Here is a 19,898-nt window from a genome sequence, read left to right on the forward strand (position 1 = left end):
CAGCGGTGACCTTGAGCTGAAAATCCGATTTCGTTCGATAACTGGAAAATGACAGGTACCTCAAATGTGGTATGCTGGTAAACTGCATTCTTATAGTCATGTTTCAAAAACATTCGCAGCGTCTTTGATGCTTTGCATAAAAAATAGTCATGAATATACATACATTCTACTGACCCACGAAAGAGCAGTAAGAATGAACCAGCAAGCTTTTTCCTAAATTTGCCGATTTAGTCCAAAAACTGGCGATCTGCACACGAAAAGCAATAACAATATCTGTCAAGGTATCAGATAAGCTTGCACGAAAGAGAACGGTATAAAATCGTAGTTTGCGGGGAGGGCCATTTTCTAACGTTGTTATAACTTGTTGCCCAACCCAATTGTATAATTATGTTGTTTGTCGAAATGATTTATATGACGTGCGTACATATTATATACAATAAAATACGATTAAACTACGAGTAGTTTTGATCCTGAAAACACTAACACTAAACTTTTTAATCGTCTTATTTCGTTAATTAGCTGTGTATAACATATAATGGAATGTATTGTCCTCAAATACATGTATGTTTACAATTATCTACATGCTCCCGGGTTAACGCCCCCCCCCCCGCCTCCTCCTTTCCAACCACCAACAACTACGGCATACAACCCACGAACACAATGTAGTATTAAATCCGGGCCTACAAACCACCTCGAATACTCTATTGTATATACTTTATACTATATCCGAATGAATTTACGGGGTTTTCCCAGGTTTTCGGTAATTCCACCCATTATTTTGCACTCCGTAAAAACAGTTATTGCTTCACAACACAAACTTTTTTACAAACCAGGTAAAATATAACAATAACGCATACCGCCAACATCAGAGATGTTGATAATGATACCTTCAATAGGCAATAAAAACGCGGGTCATGTCATAATGAGATTAGTCAGCTAATAACATCCTGGTAGCATTTAATCCGGTATCAACAAGTGGTACCGGGTACCGGGTGGTATCAGGAGCCGGTTTTTAGCACCACCCTAACCGGAACACTCAAACCCCACTCATAATAGCTAAAATAAATAGCTCCAAAATCAGTTATTGTAACCTAGACCGGTATCGTCGAGCCTTGTAAACCGGGGCAATACCGGATACCGGGTTTTAGCACACAATCAACGAACATTGCGGTAGTATTAAATGTGACGAGTCTTACTAAAACTTTTTCCTTATGACCTATTTTTGGGGAATAAAATTTATAGTATTTTTAATATAACAAGGACTTAAAGAAAATATCAGGTATATGTCTCATATTTAGTATTCTAGCAAGAAATGTTTTTTTTAATAACCGTTACTGCATGTGACAGTTCGAAATATCGCGTCGGTTCATTTGAAAGTAGGTTGTGGTTAATTGATGGTGCAGACAAACACTGAAACAGGTAAACAATCATATTTAAGTCATAATGATATTTATTATGTCACGATGACATAAATCAATCTTGTATCTCCATCTAGCAATGCCCTTTGAATTGCACTATAAATCAATCTTGTATCTCCATCTAGCAATGCCCTTTGAATTGCACTAACTGCTACATTTCTATAGTATGGTTTGTAATCTAGTCTAAAATAATAGACGTGTTGTACGGGAGTGTTTTAAAAATATTGAAATTGTTTTAAATGAAGTATTTTATGGTTGAAATTGATCATCAAGAGTTATATTCATATTTTACCATTTTAAATGTTATTTTGCACTAAACAAGCATTGAATGCATTAAAACAAGTTTTTTACCTTTCCAATAAAACGAAAGTTGACTGACACAGACAACAATTATGCGAAGGGGAACAACTCGATACAATCGTAATAACTCGGCCTCCTCTGACAAAGCTTCGAGATAGACCTCGTTATACAATCGTAACAACTCGGCCATGGCCGAAATGTTCCGAGCGATTTAAAACTGTGCCCTGAAGCCTTGCAGGTGCCCTTCATGTATATATCGTTATGTTTTAACAGAATGAAATGAAGAAAAGCCGTCAAACTCATAATTATAAGTTGGATATTTATTTTTTGTGCACGGAACTAATATAAAATAACATTATCTGGTAATATTTCTTGTTTTTATGATATTTTATAGACGCTATATGCTGTAACCCGGAATCCTGATCGGAACAACTACCCACTTTTGATACTAAACAATTTGTACGTGAAGGATTTGCCATATCAAAAATCTAAAAAAAATCCGTCAACGTACAATTATTTGGACTAGGTTTGTATCCTAAGGAAACAAACAACCATGTCCTATTCTGTCACCTTACTGTACATATTTGAAACTGATGAACATAATCACAAGAAAGAGTGAGGTTGCATGTTGCCTAATTTAAGTACTAGCAGCCATCTTGGAGGGATAGGCAGTATTTCAAGATTTTGTGATTAAAACCAGCAAAGTCAGTAGTGGGAAAGATATTGAAAACACATTTAATTCATATTTTATTGAAATGTAAACTCATTGTGGTAAACATTTTAATCAAATACCTGATGTCAAGTCTTCCCAAAGTTTTAGCTGGTCCGAAAAAAATATTTGCCTGTCTGAACAAATATGTCATTAAATAGTATACAAAAAACATACACATTGAATATTTCAACTGGTTTTAATGCTTTCCTGATGTAATTCTCCAAAGCAAAACATATCAACACTACATTGACATATATATATATATACTTGTAGTTACTCGTTTATCTCCGGCAATCAACATCATGATTCTATATCGAAAATGGCCGACTTTTGGGGACGTTATGTGACGTCAAATATCAATGTGGAATCGACTAACTACCGCTAAGGCAAATAATCAGTGAACAGTTTTTACAGCTTTGATGTTCCTTTTCGCTATTTAATTGTCTCAAAATATGTCGGTCATCTAGACTGGCGTTGACAAGATAGCTGCCTGACATGTCCAGCTGACCGGCACATTTCGGGAAGACTGTGATGTAAACAGTCGGAAATTTGACCTCATCTTTATCAAATGCACATGGTCAAACGTGAAGACTGTTTAATCGAATGAATTTTAAACGATTATAAGGTGGTAATATGCGATCTGGTTCCCAACTTCTTCATCAATGAATTGCACAGCAGTAAGTGGCTGTGATTAGGTTTGATTATCAAGCAGATCAAAATTTAAAGTCTTTGAAAGTAAATTTGATTGGCTGCAAAACTAGCTTATGATTAATCAGTGTCACCTGATTTTGTTAAAAAAAAATTGTTAATAACGATGAGTAATTTTTGCGGAGGACGAGTAGAAGTTCAGGACTGGTTCATTCGCCCTGCAGGGCAAGTGACCCAAAACAAATTTTTCCAGCCTTCATTGATGAATCGGAAAAATAACAAAACATGCCGTGTTAATTTTTATGATTTCGTCCAAGAATTGGCACAGAATGTTTTAGTACACTGAAATACATTTACGGTAAGTGTTTGTATTTATTTTTCATATAGCCTTTGAGTTTTTATTTTTAGTTTTAACAATATTTTTGAGACCAAATGTGCAAGTCTTTGAATTCAGATCAGTGATATTTTGGACCAAGTGTGTTTTTTTTGCCATTTGGGAGATGCAATGTGTTAGTTTTTCTAACACATACAAATATGAGTACTGGCAAATTTTTTGTGTCAATGTATAAACATGACATAGCTTAATGTAATTGTACATTTTTTAACATAGTTGATGTAAATATGAATCCTCAATTATGTTTTGAAATGTGGAATTTTTTGGAGATTTGGAGATTATGGTACTTTTTGTAAAAACGTTGCATCACACTGATGATATTATATTTATTTTCAAACGTATATGTATATAACTGCTCATAGCTTTTGCATAACTTTGTAAGTAACATACTAATAGATGTTAATGCATAATTTCGAATAATTTCCTTTGTAAAAATATTGCTAAATTTGTGGCTTGAAGTTTGTAATTTTTAGCTTGACTATTCAAAGAATAAGGAGAGCTATACTACTCACCCTGGCATCGGCTTCACACCTTAGTTAAGGTTTTGCATGTAAGCACCTTTAAGTCATTATCTCAGTAAATACATCAGTTATTGCATTGAAACTTTGGATATGTATTCCCAACTATCTTACATACTAAATTAATGAAGTAAGATAACAATTATTTGAATATAATGCAAATAATAGGCCTTTATTATTCAACTTAGAAATTCTGGTTAAGGTTTTGCGTGCAAGCACACATAGGTTAATATCTCAGCAACTATTTGAGGTATTGCATTGAGACTTTATACAATGGTACTCAACCATCCAACCTACTTAATTAATCAAGTTAGATAACTCTAGTTTGCATTAAAAGTAAATCATAGGCCTTTATTATTTGACTTAGAAATTCTGGTTAAGGTTTTGCGTGCAAGCACACATAGGTTAATATCTCAGCAACTACTTGAGGTATTGCATTGAGACTTGATACAATGGTACTCAAACATCCAACCTACTTAATTAACCAAGCTAGATAACTCTAGTTTGCATTTAATGCAAATAATTGCCCTTTATTATTCAACTTAGAAATTCTGGTTAAGGTTTTGCATGTAAGCACACATAGGGTAATATCTCAGCAACTACTTGAGGTATTGCATTGAGACTTTATACAATGGTACTCAACCATCCAACTTACTTAATTAACCAAGTCAAATAACCCTTGTTTGCATTTAATGCAAAATAATTGCCCTTTATTATTCAACTTAGAAACTCTGGTAAAGGTTTTGCATGTAACCTCATTTAAGTCAATATCTCAGCAAATAGATCATGTATTGCATTGAAACTTTAGATATGTATTCCCAACTATCTAACCTACTAAGCTAATGAAGTAAGATAACACTTTTTTGAATATAATGCAAATTATGGGCCTTTATTATTTGACTTAGAAATTCTTGTTAAGGTTTTGCATGTATGCAAATATCTCAGCAACTACTTGATGTATTGCATTGAAACTTTATACAATGGTACTCAACCATCCAAACTACTTAAATAACCAAGTAAGATAACTCTAGTGTGCATTAAATTCTAATAATGCCCCCTTTTTTATTCGACATAGAAATTCTGGTTAAGGTTTTCGCATGTAATCACTTTTAAGTCAATACCTCAGCGATACATCATGTATTGCATTGAAACTTTACACACAGGCTCCTAACCATTTAACCTTCTTATTTAATCAAGTAAGATAAATCTATCTTTCATAATATATAACTTTTTCCCCTTTATTATGCCACTTAGAAATTCTGGTTAAGGTCTTGCATGTTAGCACTTTTAGGATAATATTTCAGCAACTACTTGATGTATTGCATTGAGACTTTATACAATGGTATTCAACCACCCAACTTAATTGAATAACCAAGTTAGATAACTGTACTTTGCAAATAATGGCCCTTTATTTTTAGACTTTGAAATTCTCGTTAAAAATTTGCATGTTACCACATTTATGTTAATATCTCAGCACATCATGTATTGCATTGAAATCTAATCTAACAGTGATCCATGCATGTTTCACCAAATCTTTTCAATCCTTACACTGACAAGCGGCGGAATAGTAGAGCGCGCTGTCTTTGTGACAGCTCTTGTTTTCTTGTCAAATAGGCATCAGATGGTTGAGGCGGGCGGGAATGGTGTAATGAAATTTATGGCGTGTTTCATGTGTTAGAATAAATATTTTTGGCAGTGTTTAAAATGTAACTATGATAAAAGATTCTAAGGTGAATCTAAACCAATATCTGTGATACTTTACTTTATAGTCATATTTTATCAATATGAACCCATACCATGAACCCTCAGGGATATATTTGGAAGAAAGATGTCAAAAGAACATTAACTTGCTGTTTTACCTTTTTCAATGTATCAATTTCAAAATAACTTGTCCTAAAATGAGAACAATTACTTAAGTTACCATCTTCACTTAACTCATTAATTTAATTGTTTTTCGATTGCACTTTCAGGTCCAGCTGTTACAGACATGTTCCTGCCATGTTTATACCTTGCTTGTTTGTGAGTTTTCTGGCAACAGTGAACAAACAGTGACAATCCAATGGCTGTTATTATTTGTAATACATGACTGTATACTATTTTGTTTATAAATGTTGCAGTAGCATTTCAAACGATTCAAATATTGCTATTGATGGATAGAATACCTTAATAACATAATATATGTCTTAACTTATACAATTCACTGCATGTACATGTCCTTGTTATATTTATATCAAAATGAAATGTAAATACTTTAGTTAATTATGCCCCCATTCGAAGGAGAGGGGTATATTGCTTTGCACATGTCGGTCGGTCGGTAAGGCGGTCGGTCGGTCCGTCAATAGACCAAAGCTTGTCCAAGTGATAACTCAAAAAAAAATAAAAAATAATTTTAAAGCTTGTCCAAGTGATAACTCAACAATGCCTAGACCTATGGTCATCAAACTTGATATGGAAGTTGGGCGTGACCAGTAGATGACCCCTATTGTTTTGGGGGGTCATCAGGCCAAAGGTCAAAGTCACAGTGACCTTGATTGGTTAAAGGGTGTCTGAGTGATAACTTGACAATGCCTGCACCCATGGCCCTCAAACTTGACTTGTACGTTGGGCCTGACCAGTAGATGGCCCCCAGTGATTTTAGGGCTCATCGGGTCAAAGGTCAAGGTCACAGTGACCTTTAATGATAAAAGGTCCAAGTGATAACTCAAAAATTCCTGGAGGTATGGTCATCAAACTTGACATGAAGGTTGGGCCTGCCCAGTAGATGGCCCCTGTTGATTTTAGGGCTCATCAGGTCAAAGGTCAAGGTCACAGTGACCTTTAATGATAAAATAATTTTAAAGCTTCCCCAGGTGATAACCAACAATGCCTAGTCCTATAGTCATCAAACTTGATATGGAAGTTGGGCCTGACCAGTAGATGACCCTATTGTTTTGGGGGGTCATCGGGCCAAAGGTCAAAGTCACAGTGACCTTGATTGGTTAAAGGATTTCTGAGTGATAACTCTACAATGTCTGCACCCATGGCCCTCAAACTTGACTTGGAGGTTGGGCCTGACCAGTAGATGACCCCCAGTGATTTTAGGGCTCATTGCCTCAAAGGTCAAGGTCACAGTGACCTTTAATGATAAAAGGTTGTCCAAGTGATAACTACAATGCCTGCACCTATGGCCCTCAAACCTGACTTTGAGGTTGGGCCTGACCAGTAGATGACCCCTATTGATTTTTGGGGTCACCGGGCAAAAAGTCATGGTCACAGTGACCTTGAATGATAAAGGGTTGTCCGAGTGATAACTCAACAATGCCTGCACCCATGGCCCTCAAACTTGACTTGGAGGTTATGTCTGACCAGTAGATGACCCCTATTGATTTTAGGGCTCATCAGGTCAAAGGTCAAGGTCACAATGACCTTTAATCAGGGTTCGAATTTAACTTTGAGAAGCACTCGCAAAATTTTGCGAGTGCATTTTGAGGCAACTCGCAAAATGACAAATCAACTTGCAATTTTATTATTTGCTTTATTCCCTTATAATATTGTCTAATTAAAGTAGAAATTAACACCTAAGACATATTATGAATATTAAAAAGTATCAATCTTGAGTGACTCGACTACTAGAACTTGTTGATGGCTTATTCTATTTGGGGGGGGGTATGGAAAGACTCGTCTGATGCTGGCAGCTTTTTGATAACAAAGCTGTCCAATAATTTGACATTGTTCACTTTGTATATTTACCCTCGCCATCGGGTAATTTAATACCCATTCGACAAGCACGATACAGATTTCATTAAGTCTAGATAAGTATTAAAAACAATAAAAAAATAAATTTAAAAGAAAAAAGCAACAGTAAATGTAGCGTGGATTCTTTGGACCATGAAATATATCGATCAACGAAGTCTTTTCATTTTGACAGTTGGGCGGAAATATATTCAAATGATGATGGGGTTTACATATAGTGCGCAAAAGCGCTAAATTTAGCCATTGATTGAGCTAGTTGATTACGTCATTCGTATTTACTTTGTATTCTGCACGCCTCGGAGCATCCCGGAAAGATTCGAGATAAAACTCGGCCTTTTCCGTATTTGTTCTATTTTTGAAAACCTACTAGAGCATGACTCCGTACTGTCTTCTTTATACGGGTAGTGTAAACATGCCACTTATAGGCTGTTTACACTGGACTACATAGCAGAATTAAGTTCATGTTTATTCTACTTTCCTTTTAACATTTTGTGGTCTAGAAAAAGCCACTCGCAGAATTTTGCGAGCTTGAATAAAAGTCACTCGCAATTTCCAAATGTCGCTCGCATTTTGCGAGTATGCGAGTCTAAATTCGAACCCTGCTTTAATGATTAAATAATTTTACAGCTTGTCCGAGTGATAACTCAACAATGCCTAGACCTATGGTCATCAAACTTGATATGGAAGTTGGGTGTGACCAGTAGATGACCCCTATTGTTTTGGGGGGTCATCGGACCAAAGGTCAAAGTCACAGTGACCTTGATTGGTTAAAGGGTGTCTGAGTGATAACTTGACAATGCCTGCACCCATGGCCCTCAAACTTGACTTGGAGGTTGGGCCTGACCAGTAGATGGCCCCCAGTGATTTTAGGGCTCATCGGGTCAAAGGTCAAGGTCACAGTGACCTTTAATGATAAAAGGTTGTCCGAGTGATAACTCAAAAATTGCTGGAGGTATGGTCATCAAACTTGACATGAAGGTTGGGCCTAACCAGTTGATGACCCCTATTGATTTTAGGGCTCATCAGGTCAAAGGTCAAGGTCACAGTGACCTTTAATGATAAAATAATTTTAAAGCTTGTCCAAGTGATAACCAACAATGCCTAGTCCTATGGTCATCAAACTTGATATGGAAGTTGGGCCTGACCAGTAGATGACCCTATTGTTTTGGGGGGTCATCGGGCCAAAGGTCAAAGTAACAGTGACCTTGATTGGTTAAAGGGTTTCTGAGTGATAACTCTACAATGCCTGCACCCATGGCCCTCAAACTTGACTTGGAGGTTGGGCCTGACCAGTAGATGACCCCCAGTGATTGTAGGGCTCATTGCCTCAAAGGTCAAGGTCACAGTGACCTTTAATGATAAAAGGTTGTCCAAGTGATAACTACAATACCTGCACCCATGGCCCTCAATCCTGACTTTGAGGTTGGGCCTGACCAGTAGATGACCCCTATTGATTTTTGGGGTCATCGGGCAAAAAGTCATGGTCACAGTGACCTTGAATGATAAAGGGTTGTCCGAGTGATAACCCAACAATGCCTGCACCCATGGCCCTCAAACTTGACTTGGAGGTTATGTCTGACCAGTAGATGACCCCTATTGATTTTAGGGCTCATCGGGTCAAAGGTCAAGGTCACAATGACCTTTAATGATTAAATAATTTTACAGCTTGTCCGAGTGATAACTCAACAATGCCAAGACCTATAGTCATCAAACTTGATATGGAAGTTGGGCCTGACCAGTAGATGACCCCTATTGTTTTGGGAGGTCATCTGGCCAAAGGTCAAAGTCACAGTGACCTTGATTGGTTAAAGGGTGTCTGAGTGATAACTTGACAATGCCTGCACCCATGGCCCTCAAACTTGACTTGGAGGTTGGGCCTGACCAGTAGATGACCCCCAGTGATTTTAGGGGTCTTTGGAACAAAGGTCAACATCAGTGACCATTAAGGCAAACTTAACATTTCATTGACCTATGATTATCAAACTTGACATGAAGGTTGGCCCTGACTAGTAGATGACCCCCTTTTCATTTTGGGGGTCATAGATCCACAGTTCAAGGTCATGGTGACCTTTAATGCGAAAAAAAGTTAGCAAAGCTTCTCCCAGTGATATCTCAACAATGCCTGGACCTATTATCATCAAACTCGACATGGAGGCTGGGCCTGACCAGTAGATGACCCCTATTGATTTTAGGAGTCATCAGATCAAAGGTCAAGGTCACAGTGACCTTGACCGAAAAAAGCTTGTCTGTGTGATAACTTGACACTGCCTGAACCCATGGCCCTAAAACTTGGAGGTCCATGCATATTTCATTCAATTGCCCAAGTAATCCTGACATCATGGCGCTCAGGGGGGCATAATGTTTGACAAACATCTCTTGTTCATACCCTGTGTGTAGGGGTATATGGTAATTGTTAATTGCAAACATATGAATTATAATCATTCAAAGCAAAGAAGAATAAAAGCAAGTCAAGCTGGTAAGACATTTATTTAAGTGACTACAATTAATAAATTATTTAAAGATAACTGTTCAATTCAAACCTAATAAACATGGTAATTTATATTAATTTTGGTTTAAATTTGTGTTGGGAGTAGGATAATTATTAATGTTCCCAGCTTTGAGTTATAAGGTTTAATTGAAGTTTGTTTGACAAGTCTGCTTTTACAAAAGTACTAATCCTTTATTTTCTTTGCATTACCGTTTGAAGTGACTCGCTAATAGTTTGTAAAATGCACTTTTTTTATTTAATACGAAAAAAAGTGGCAAATCATAGGAGTGTTAGAACAAAAAAACCAATAGCTGGAACCCTTCAGCAAATGTTGATATTTGCTCAAATATCGTCTTTGAAGACCACAATTTTCATTAGAGTTTATAACTAATTGAAAATTAATTACGGCTGTGGTGTTGCATGATTGGTTAATTATCATGTGATGTTATCAATATATCCTTAACAGGTCAACATATCCACCACTTTTGTTAAAGCCCAGTGGCTGAGTGGATTAGCCGGCTGTTTTCTTTTTTTGACTTGATTGGCATGGGTTCGAACACCACTAAAACCAAAATACTTTTATGCTCTTACTGTATTATATTCTGCAATTTCGATATCATAGAGTAAATAATGATTAAATAAGAGTTTTCAGATGCATTACCAGGAAAACCAATTTTTGGTCCAAAAACATGAGCAAGTCACTTTAATGCCAAAAGGTAATGATATATAATGAAAGCAAAACCTTCAAATTCAAGATTTAATCAAATGAAAGCAAAATGCTTTATCTTTCAATTTATATTTCATAAAGAAATCATACAAACCATGGAGACATTTGAAGTTTTTTTTACAAACAACACCGTCTGTGTTTTCTGTTTGAAGTTGTCTTTATTCGTGAACCATTTTTGTACAACTTGGTATTTTGTAAAAGAAAGAAATTAGATACCATATTCAAAGTTGAATCATATGAAACAATAGTGTCTTAACTTTCAGTCAGTTTAAGTTTAGTAAACATATTATGAAAAATGTTAACATTATTGACATTTTTAATAATGCCCATCGTCTTTGAATGCAGTCTGTAGATTATTTTTTGTTTGCTTTCCATACATTTTGAACTCGAAAAGGAAAGAATTTGAAAATAATTCTCAGATGTTCGATTTTTCTGACTGAGAATTCTCTTATCTTTATAATGGTATAAGTTTAATGAATACAGTTTAAAAAATGTGAATGATTTTGCTCTTTTAATTAACCTTTACCAGCACTGTAATCGGTCCATTGTTGCCGATTAACTCTGAACTTTGTTTTCTAACTTGATGCTACACTGCCAATCAATTTTTTGTTACAATATGATTTATTTCATATAATGTTCCTAGCTTTTATGTTTCTTTATAAATTGCAAAATTTTATAATAACATTTTTAATAATAAAGTTACCGGTATGTCAATTTTCAGAAGACCACTCCTGTTTTTTAATTCACAAATTTATCTCTTAGCCTTTAATTATGCTTTGATTATTAAAATATGTAACTATTTATGTGTATTTAGTGGATTTATTCATAGTTCAGGAGACTCTTTTTTCCCTGGAAACTGAAACAAATAATAACCATGTGTTCATTTGTACATACTTGCTATTATTTATGCGTTTATTTTATATTTATTTGTCAAGTATCATTGTATTACTTATTGTTATCAGTTCTACCACCAAGAGTTTATTTCGGGGAAATGTTTGCTTGACTGACCAAACTTGAGGTAACTGGGTTTTAACCATTCCTGTGTGACAGCCTGTAATATCATCGATTAAGCTTGGAGTGTGGATCAAACATAGGACCCTCACCACTGATGTATTATAAGTGTATACCAGGGATGCAAACAAACGGCAAAGTTGATATTCGGTTATTCTTTCGATCAATTTACCAAAATTAATCTTTTAGAGGTTGTATTAAACTATTATTATTCTCTATAGTACTCGCAACGGAGATTTTTGGTCAAATGAGCCTCTGAAATTCCCAATTTTCAGAAAAAATGCGGACAAAAAGCAATACATTTTGAACAAACAAAAAACAAAATCAAACTATTTCAATTCCATTTGTATACAATGTGAAGTAAGATTGGAGGAGATTGTAAATTCCTGTTTGAATGATGTTATGCACCAACAGAGGGTCATTAAACTTTGTTAATCAACAGCCAGGGATTGGGGAGGGGATTATAGGAAAGCACTTTGTCCAACCCTCAGTCTGTCTGTCGGGCTATAGGTTACACACCACCATTGTTATTCCCTATATAATTCAATGTAAAATTGTAATTTTTAGACAACATTTAAAGGCATTTCGAGGGAATGCAGGCTATGATAACCACATATATTCCTAAAGTACAAGCTTTAAATTACCTTTTAAGCCAATAAAAAAGGGGGGTCAAGTTATTCCTAAGAAAAATCACTCCACTTGAAAAACAAACTCTAAAAATTGCACCGTCCGCCATGACAGTTCTTCCAAAATGACCTTTCAACTATAGGGCAGCGGTTTATGCTTTAATCTCTACTCTCAATGATAAATCAAGCAAGAATAGATACTTAAGGTTTAAAAGTTTGAGGAATAATGATATTTTTGATTTACAGTGTATTGAGCATGTGAAAACATGTCTATCAATCATAAGAACATTTTTTTATTATTGAGAATTTTCCACACAACGGAAGTACATATGACGTAATGGTGTCGTCATTCCTATAGCTTACATAATGCATTGATGAATTACAATATAACTTGTAATGTTGTCCTCATTGAGGCATTGTTCTGTGACCTTGACCCGGTTCCAGACATCAAAAGTCAAGGTTAGAGTACATATCTACCTTGTGTCTACCTTGTGTCTTCTAGGGAAATGTTTAGCCCTTTAGGCTAGTTGATCCCTTTAGACTACTTCTATGCAAATCTCCACTCCGATCTGATTTTGTTTATCAATGAAAATATTGAAATTTACTCCAGTCTGATTTTTTGCTGATGAAATTAATACACATCACTTAGATCAAAACGTTTGTGTGCCCATAACTTATCCAGTTGTGATTTAAAACTGTTCACGGTGCTGCATGTAACAATATTATGTGGAAGGCCGTTCCAAATGGATATAGTACGATGTCCAAAAGAATTTAATCGAATAGACTTGTGAGCTTTAGGCATTGCAAGCTTCAAACAGTGACCTCTTGTTCCACTATTGTCCGCAAAATTGAAAAATACACTTGCATTGATGTCATCAACTTCGTGAATAATTTTGAAAACTTGTATCATGTCAAATCTTTTTCTACGGTAGTCCAATGTTGGGAGATTCAGTTCTTTCAATCGTTCTTGATAGGAAAGTCCACGAAATTCAGGTATTAGTCTTGTGGCTCTACGTTGCGCATTCTCCAGAACTTGCTTACACTTCTTATGCTCATGTCCATTCTATAACTTACTTATGCATGGATGGATTACCATATAACTTGGTACACGTGCTGTCCTCATTGAAACAATGTTCAAGGACATTGACCCGGGTCCATATCTCAAAGGTCAAGGTCACACGAGACATTTATAAGTCAGAGTACATAATTAAAAGTCTTTGTTAATTGAAAGTGTTAAACAAGTTGCACAGATTAATACTTTGCACACTCTGCCGAGCATAATCATTATGTGCAACAAGTTTAATATTTTGATAAACAATGGATACAAATATGATAATATGTTAAATATGATAATATGTTTATAACATGTGTTTTCTCTTCAAAAGCAGTAAAACATTGTTATGACGTTACCAAAATATAAATGTATCACTTTATCAAAAATACTTAAGGCTTGGTAATTCATCCATGTTATCTCATTTTCCTATTGTTTTTGATCTTACCTACACTACACACAATCTGAATAACTTTAATAAATATCCTTTTATAACATGTTCATCTCCAAGAATATTTAGTTTACAGATCAAACAACTTGTATTTCCTATCTCCCCACTCTTGACCAATGGTAGTGTACAAATTTGGTTAGATTCAAAGTACCAATCAGGTTCTGAGAGACAAATAAAGTGTCTTAAGAAAAACAACGGCGGGGAATATAGCCGTCCTTTCGACTTCGTTGTTAGATGTTGTTGTAAAATTACAGGGACTGGTTATAGTTCCCGACAATATGTCACTAATTGACATATGACACATGTATAATGATCATGCCTCATGGCATTAGGGGTTTATGGTTGTAAAAACAAGACAAACAAACTTTATACCTGCTCAACAACACAGTTGTAGGCAAACTATTTATTCAACAACAAAAAAACATCATTTAAACAATATCTGAATACTGATTTTTACAAAACAATACAAAACATTTCATCAAATATTCGAATATTCGTTTGCATCCCTAGTGTATACAGCCGGTCATGGGCTGCTGGAGAAGTGGTACCAACAATAACCTGTGTAAGTGTTAAGTAACACCAGACTCGGAGAAAGTCAACTCATGTAAATTCTACTTTTTAGATGATAAGTGAACATTTATATTTTCAACTGATGGTAAATATAATGTGTCATACATGTACATGTGGTTTCAGGGAGATGGGGAATGTTTTTTAAGTGTACATTACATACTTCACTTTAAAACTCATGGGCCAAGATATCATCTTAAAATTGAATTCTGTTTAACCATTGAACATATTTAAGGTCATTTCCAAATATGGTGTGACTTCATACAGTAGTGGTACAAAAAATAAATATTGGTCCCTGTGCCATGTACATATTATTATTATTATATTATAATAATTGTTGTAATATAACTGTATTTGTGTGTGATTTTGTGTGCAAATAAATATAGAAACCAATTTTTCAGTATATTTTTTTTTTAATTATTTTATAGAATTTGTAATGCAGGTTGATACAGTCAGCAATATTACAATAACGTATAACAAGCCGGAATCTGTTAATCTCTTTCTTTAATAGCTTAAAAATAAATACTAGTTAACATGATTCACTGTGTTAGTACAGCTGTGTTGGGCAAAAACATATAAAAACAACTTAAAAAGTAAATAGGATTGAATTGTGCTGCTGGCAAATTATTATTGTGTTGTTTTTAAAAATTAAAAAAAAGGGGCCTATTCATATATGCCATCATAATTTCATGTTTTAACTGATCACCTGATATGTTTTTCAACATTTTCAGAAAAGTTTTGTTTTTGATAACTCCAAAACTTAATCCTATAGTTCAGCTACTATCTTATGAACATTGACTAAAATTGCATAGTTACCTTGAAAAGCTGAGCGAGAGATGCTTCATTAAATAAGTTTTTGCTTTCATATTGAATGTTATGTCTTATTAATCCTTAAAATTTACTTGAGGCTTTTCATATTTTTTTTTTATACAATTTATGCAGATGCTTCCATGAAAGGTATTTATTATTCAAGTTATAGTCTATCTGAGTTACCAGAGGAGAAATTAGAGAGGCAGTTATTAGTAGTGTAATGTTTATGAAGATATCATATTATGTAATGTTTCTTGATATTCTAGGTTAACCATGGTAAAGTCCACAGTGAAGGAAATAGATGATCTCTAACACAGGTGAGGAACATGCCAGCAGGAGCAATACCATTTCCATTTGGGGTGTGCCGGATCTGTAATGACAAGGCCACAGGTGTGCACTATGGGGTAGCGACTTGCGAAGGTTGTAAGGTATGTATTTCACTTGCTGACCAATGTAATATGAACACTCTTTCACCAATATAAATGGATATAATTCAGTATTATTGAGTTTCAATCATTAATTAATAAGCTGCATATATAAGCGTATAAGGAGTTGAAGTAAGAAGTTGCACTGTAGCATGTAAACAATTGACAAATCTGCTTCCATTTCTGTCAAGGTTTTTCACTTCATTCCATTTATGGCTTTCAATAAGAATTCGAAATTTACTTTGATGGGATATATAGGAGCGAGCTTGTCTGGAGGTCAGACTGTTCTTCTGTCCGGACTATAACTCGTGAAAGCGTTTACGGAATTAGATAATTTTTGGTACACATGTTTAACACCATATTCGTCAAGTTTGAATTTGGTTACAAACTACCAATTTTTTATGAAGTTATTGCCCCTTATTAGCGTAGAAATGACAAAAAAAAACACACCAAAAATATGGTGTATGGACAATAAACCATGAAAGGGTTAACAAATTGAAACAACTTTTTTTTATGGAGGCTTAACACTATAGCATTCAGGTCAAGTTCAACTTGAGTTCAATTTCATGTATGTTTAATAGAGTAATGGCCCCTTTTCAAATTCATTTACCAAAAGAAAATGGTGATGGAAGTGTCAACACAAATTAAAATACTTTCTATGCCCCTGAAGGGCAGCATATGGTAATCCGACTGTCTGTCTGTCCGAACAGTTTGTGATCAATAACTTGGAATGCTTTGGCCAAGGGACACCAAAAGTTTGGTAGGCAGATTGGTCATGACCAGCAAATAGACCCTGGTGACATTGAGCTGAAAATTTGATTCTGCTCAATAACTGAAGAATGGTCAGGCCAAGGGACCTTAAACTTGGTAGGCAGGTTGGTCATGACCAGTAGATGAACCCTAATGATTTTGAGGCCAGTTGGTCAAAGGTTAAGGTCAATTATAGATAAACACTTTGGCTTAAAGCTGCACTCTCGCAGATTGAACGATTTGACAACTTTTTTATTTTTTGTCTTGGAACGAGCCAATTTTCGCGAAAATCCATGGAAACCATTTATATAAGACTGCTGACAAAAAATCAGATCACAGATTTTTATATTTAAGTTCAAAAGTTGATGATCTATGCATTTTTCTTAAACTAACGGTTTAAACCATAAAACATTAATTTTCGAACGGAAATATGAAAATCTATGATCTGATTTATTGTCAGCAATCTTTCATCATTGGTTTGCAGATATTTACGCAAAATTTGCTCTTTCCAAGACAAAAAATAAAAAAGTTGTTAAAATGGCCAATTTGTGAGAGTGCAGCTTTAAGTATCTCAAAATTGGTTCAATTTTTATGCCCCTGAAATTGGGCATCCTTAAATTGCGATTTCCATCAATTTGTTTTCCATTTCCTGGCTGCCACTTTTTCATGGAGGGAGGGATTTTCAAATCAATTGGCACATGTGTTTGGTTCATACAGACGACTTTTCATGTGCAAGACCAATAATGCTACTAAGGCAAGGTCACATTTGCAGGTTTATCAGTATGGAATGCTGCATATATGCATATACAGTATATTGTTCAGGCTTAACTCTGTCATGCATAGAGGGCTTTTAAAGTAAATTGACACATATGTTCGGTACATAAGGGACGTGTCGTGTGCAAGACCCACAATACTACCTCAAAGTTCAAGCAAGGTCAAACAAAAGTTCAATCATTAAGGAATGCTACATATATGCACATATAGTTGGTCATGTCCGGGCTCTTCTTTTGCATGCACTGAGGGCTTTTAGGTGGTGCATGTGTTTGATATATTAGGACAACGTGTCGTGTGCAAGACCAACATCACTACTTTAACATTTAAGGTCAAACTAAGAATTTAATCATTGTGACATACATGTAGATAAAGTAACCGTGCACAGGCTGTGTCATGCAATGAGAAATAAATTGGCACATGTGTTCAATACATGAAAACAACTTGCCTCATGCAAAACCCGCGTCCCTACCCCGTCAAGGACACATGATTTACAGGTTTATCATTATGGAAGGCTGCATATATGCATGTAGAGTATAGTTGGTTGTGTGTGGGCTGAAACTTTGTCATGCAAAGAGGGATTTAAAAATTACATTGCACATGTGTTCTAAGATGACGAGTTGCTTGAAAGACACACTGTACTCCTTATAAGTACAACGTCAAATTTAGAGTTAAATCATTGCGGGATGCTGCATTTATGCAATAGATGCAGTTGGAAGTGTCCAGGCTGTCACTTCATGCATAGGGGGATTTTGAAATAGATTGTCACATGTGTAGATTGTCACATGTGTTCCATTCAGAAAGCAATTTGTCTCATGCAAGACGCACAACCCTTCTTCAGAGTTCAAGGTCAAACTTCATTTTATCATGGGATGCTGCATATATATACATAGATGGACCATCCCTGTATTGGCTGTTACATTGTCATGAAGGGAGGGCTTTTAAAAAAACAATTGGCACATGTGTTTGGTTCATAAAGATGTTTGGTGGGGAAAACCCATGTTTCTACCTCAAAAGGTCATGGTCACACTTAAAGTTTATCATAATGGAATGCTGCATGTATATGCATATACCGTTATACAGTATAGTGGGTTGTGTCCGGGCTGTAAATTTGTCATGCTCAAGGAATTTTAAAATAAATTGGCACTTGTGTTCAATACATAAAGACCCAAGTCCCTACCTCAAATGTCAGGGTTACCCTTAGAGGAATTCATTATGGACTGTGGCATATATGCATATACAATATTGTTGGTCTTGTCCGGGCTGTAACTTTGTCATGCTTGGAGCAGGGTTCCTCTTGGTATTTCAAAATTGTTGCCACTTTACGGCAGGAAAAGGGATAAGACCCCTTGGCGCATTCAGGGCGGCGCTCTGTCCATTGCTTTTAAATATTCCTAGATTGCATTTAATCATATCTTTACTTTTTTCAAGGGTTACAAAAATACAGGTTATTTTAGTTCAAGTCATAACGCAAACATTAAAATTTGCATAATATTTATAAAAAGTATGCTTATGATTTAAAAACATATTTATTTGATAAGGGGGATTTGACGTTAAAAGTAAAATATTATTGTGCCAAGTTATTCTTAAATATTCATCATAAATATTTATATTATGTGAGGTTTTATGACTTCCTAACAAGCACAGCTTTATATTATTAATATTGTTTGCATAACTTGCATATATAATACAAAATTGATATAGAATCCGTTTTAAGATTGGCTAAGATGGTCACTATGGATAACTAGTGTTAATCTCACTGTTCAAAAGTGTACAGGGTTAATTTTCGGTATTTTGGGAATATGAACTATATCCATGAGATTGGGAATTTTCGCTTCAATTTTGGCAAAATTGGTAAATTCTACACATATAATTACACAGGATAGAATTTATATAATACTATAATGAATAACATTGGTATTTTCAACGTAATATTCACTGACTTTGTTTACACCTGACATTGTTTAATCCCTTGTTTGAACTCTGAAATAGTCAATCGTTCGATTAACAAGTTCTTAGCTTGGAGATTGGTCCACTTGATGATGCATACAATTCCCAACCACTTTTAACATTGTACAGTCACCACTTCTTACACTGTACAATCACCAATCACCTCCTACACTGTACAATCACCAACCATTTCTTACACTGCACAGTCACCAACCACTTCTTACACTGCACAATAACCAACCACTTCCTACAATGTACAATCACCAATCACCTTTTACACTGTACAGTCACCAACCACTCCTTTCACAGAACAATCACCAACCACTTCTTACACAGATCAATTACCAATCACCTCCTACACTGTACAATCACCAACCACCTCCTACACTGTACAATCACCAACCACCTCCTACACTGTACAATCACCAACCACCTCCTTCACTGTACTATCACCAACCACCTCCTTCACTGTACAATCACCAACCACATCCTACACTGTACAATCACCAACCACCTCCTACACTGTACAATCACCAACCACGTCCTACA

The 19,898-nt window shown here is 35.4% G+C and overlaps 1 protein-coding gene across 2 annotated transcripts in view; it reads left to right on the top strand.

Moving 5' to 3' along the window:
• The first annotated feature begins 1,189 nt into the window (after positions 1-1,189).
• The window catches only part of LOC128232450 (uncharacterized), a 55,926-nt gene continuing 37,217 nt past the window's right edge, over positions 1,190-19,898 (top strand). Inside the window, exons 1-2 of one of the 2 annotated variants that reach the window (XM_052945999.1) lie at positions 1,190-1,279; positions 15,720-15,881. In XM_052945999.1, the coding sequence (XP_052801959.1) occupies positions 15,780-15,881 (102 nt within the window). In that variant the 5' untranslated portion in view covers positions 1,190-1,279; positions 15,720-15,779. The other variant, XM_052945998.1, reaches the window with a different exon arrangement.

Source organism: Mya arenaria, chromosome 4, assembly GCF_026914265.1.
Source record: "Mya arenaria isolate MELC-2E11 chromosome 4, ASM2691426v1".
Taxonomy (NCBI): Eukaryota; Metazoa; Mollusca; class Bivalvia; order Myida; family Myidae; genus Mya; species Mya arenaria.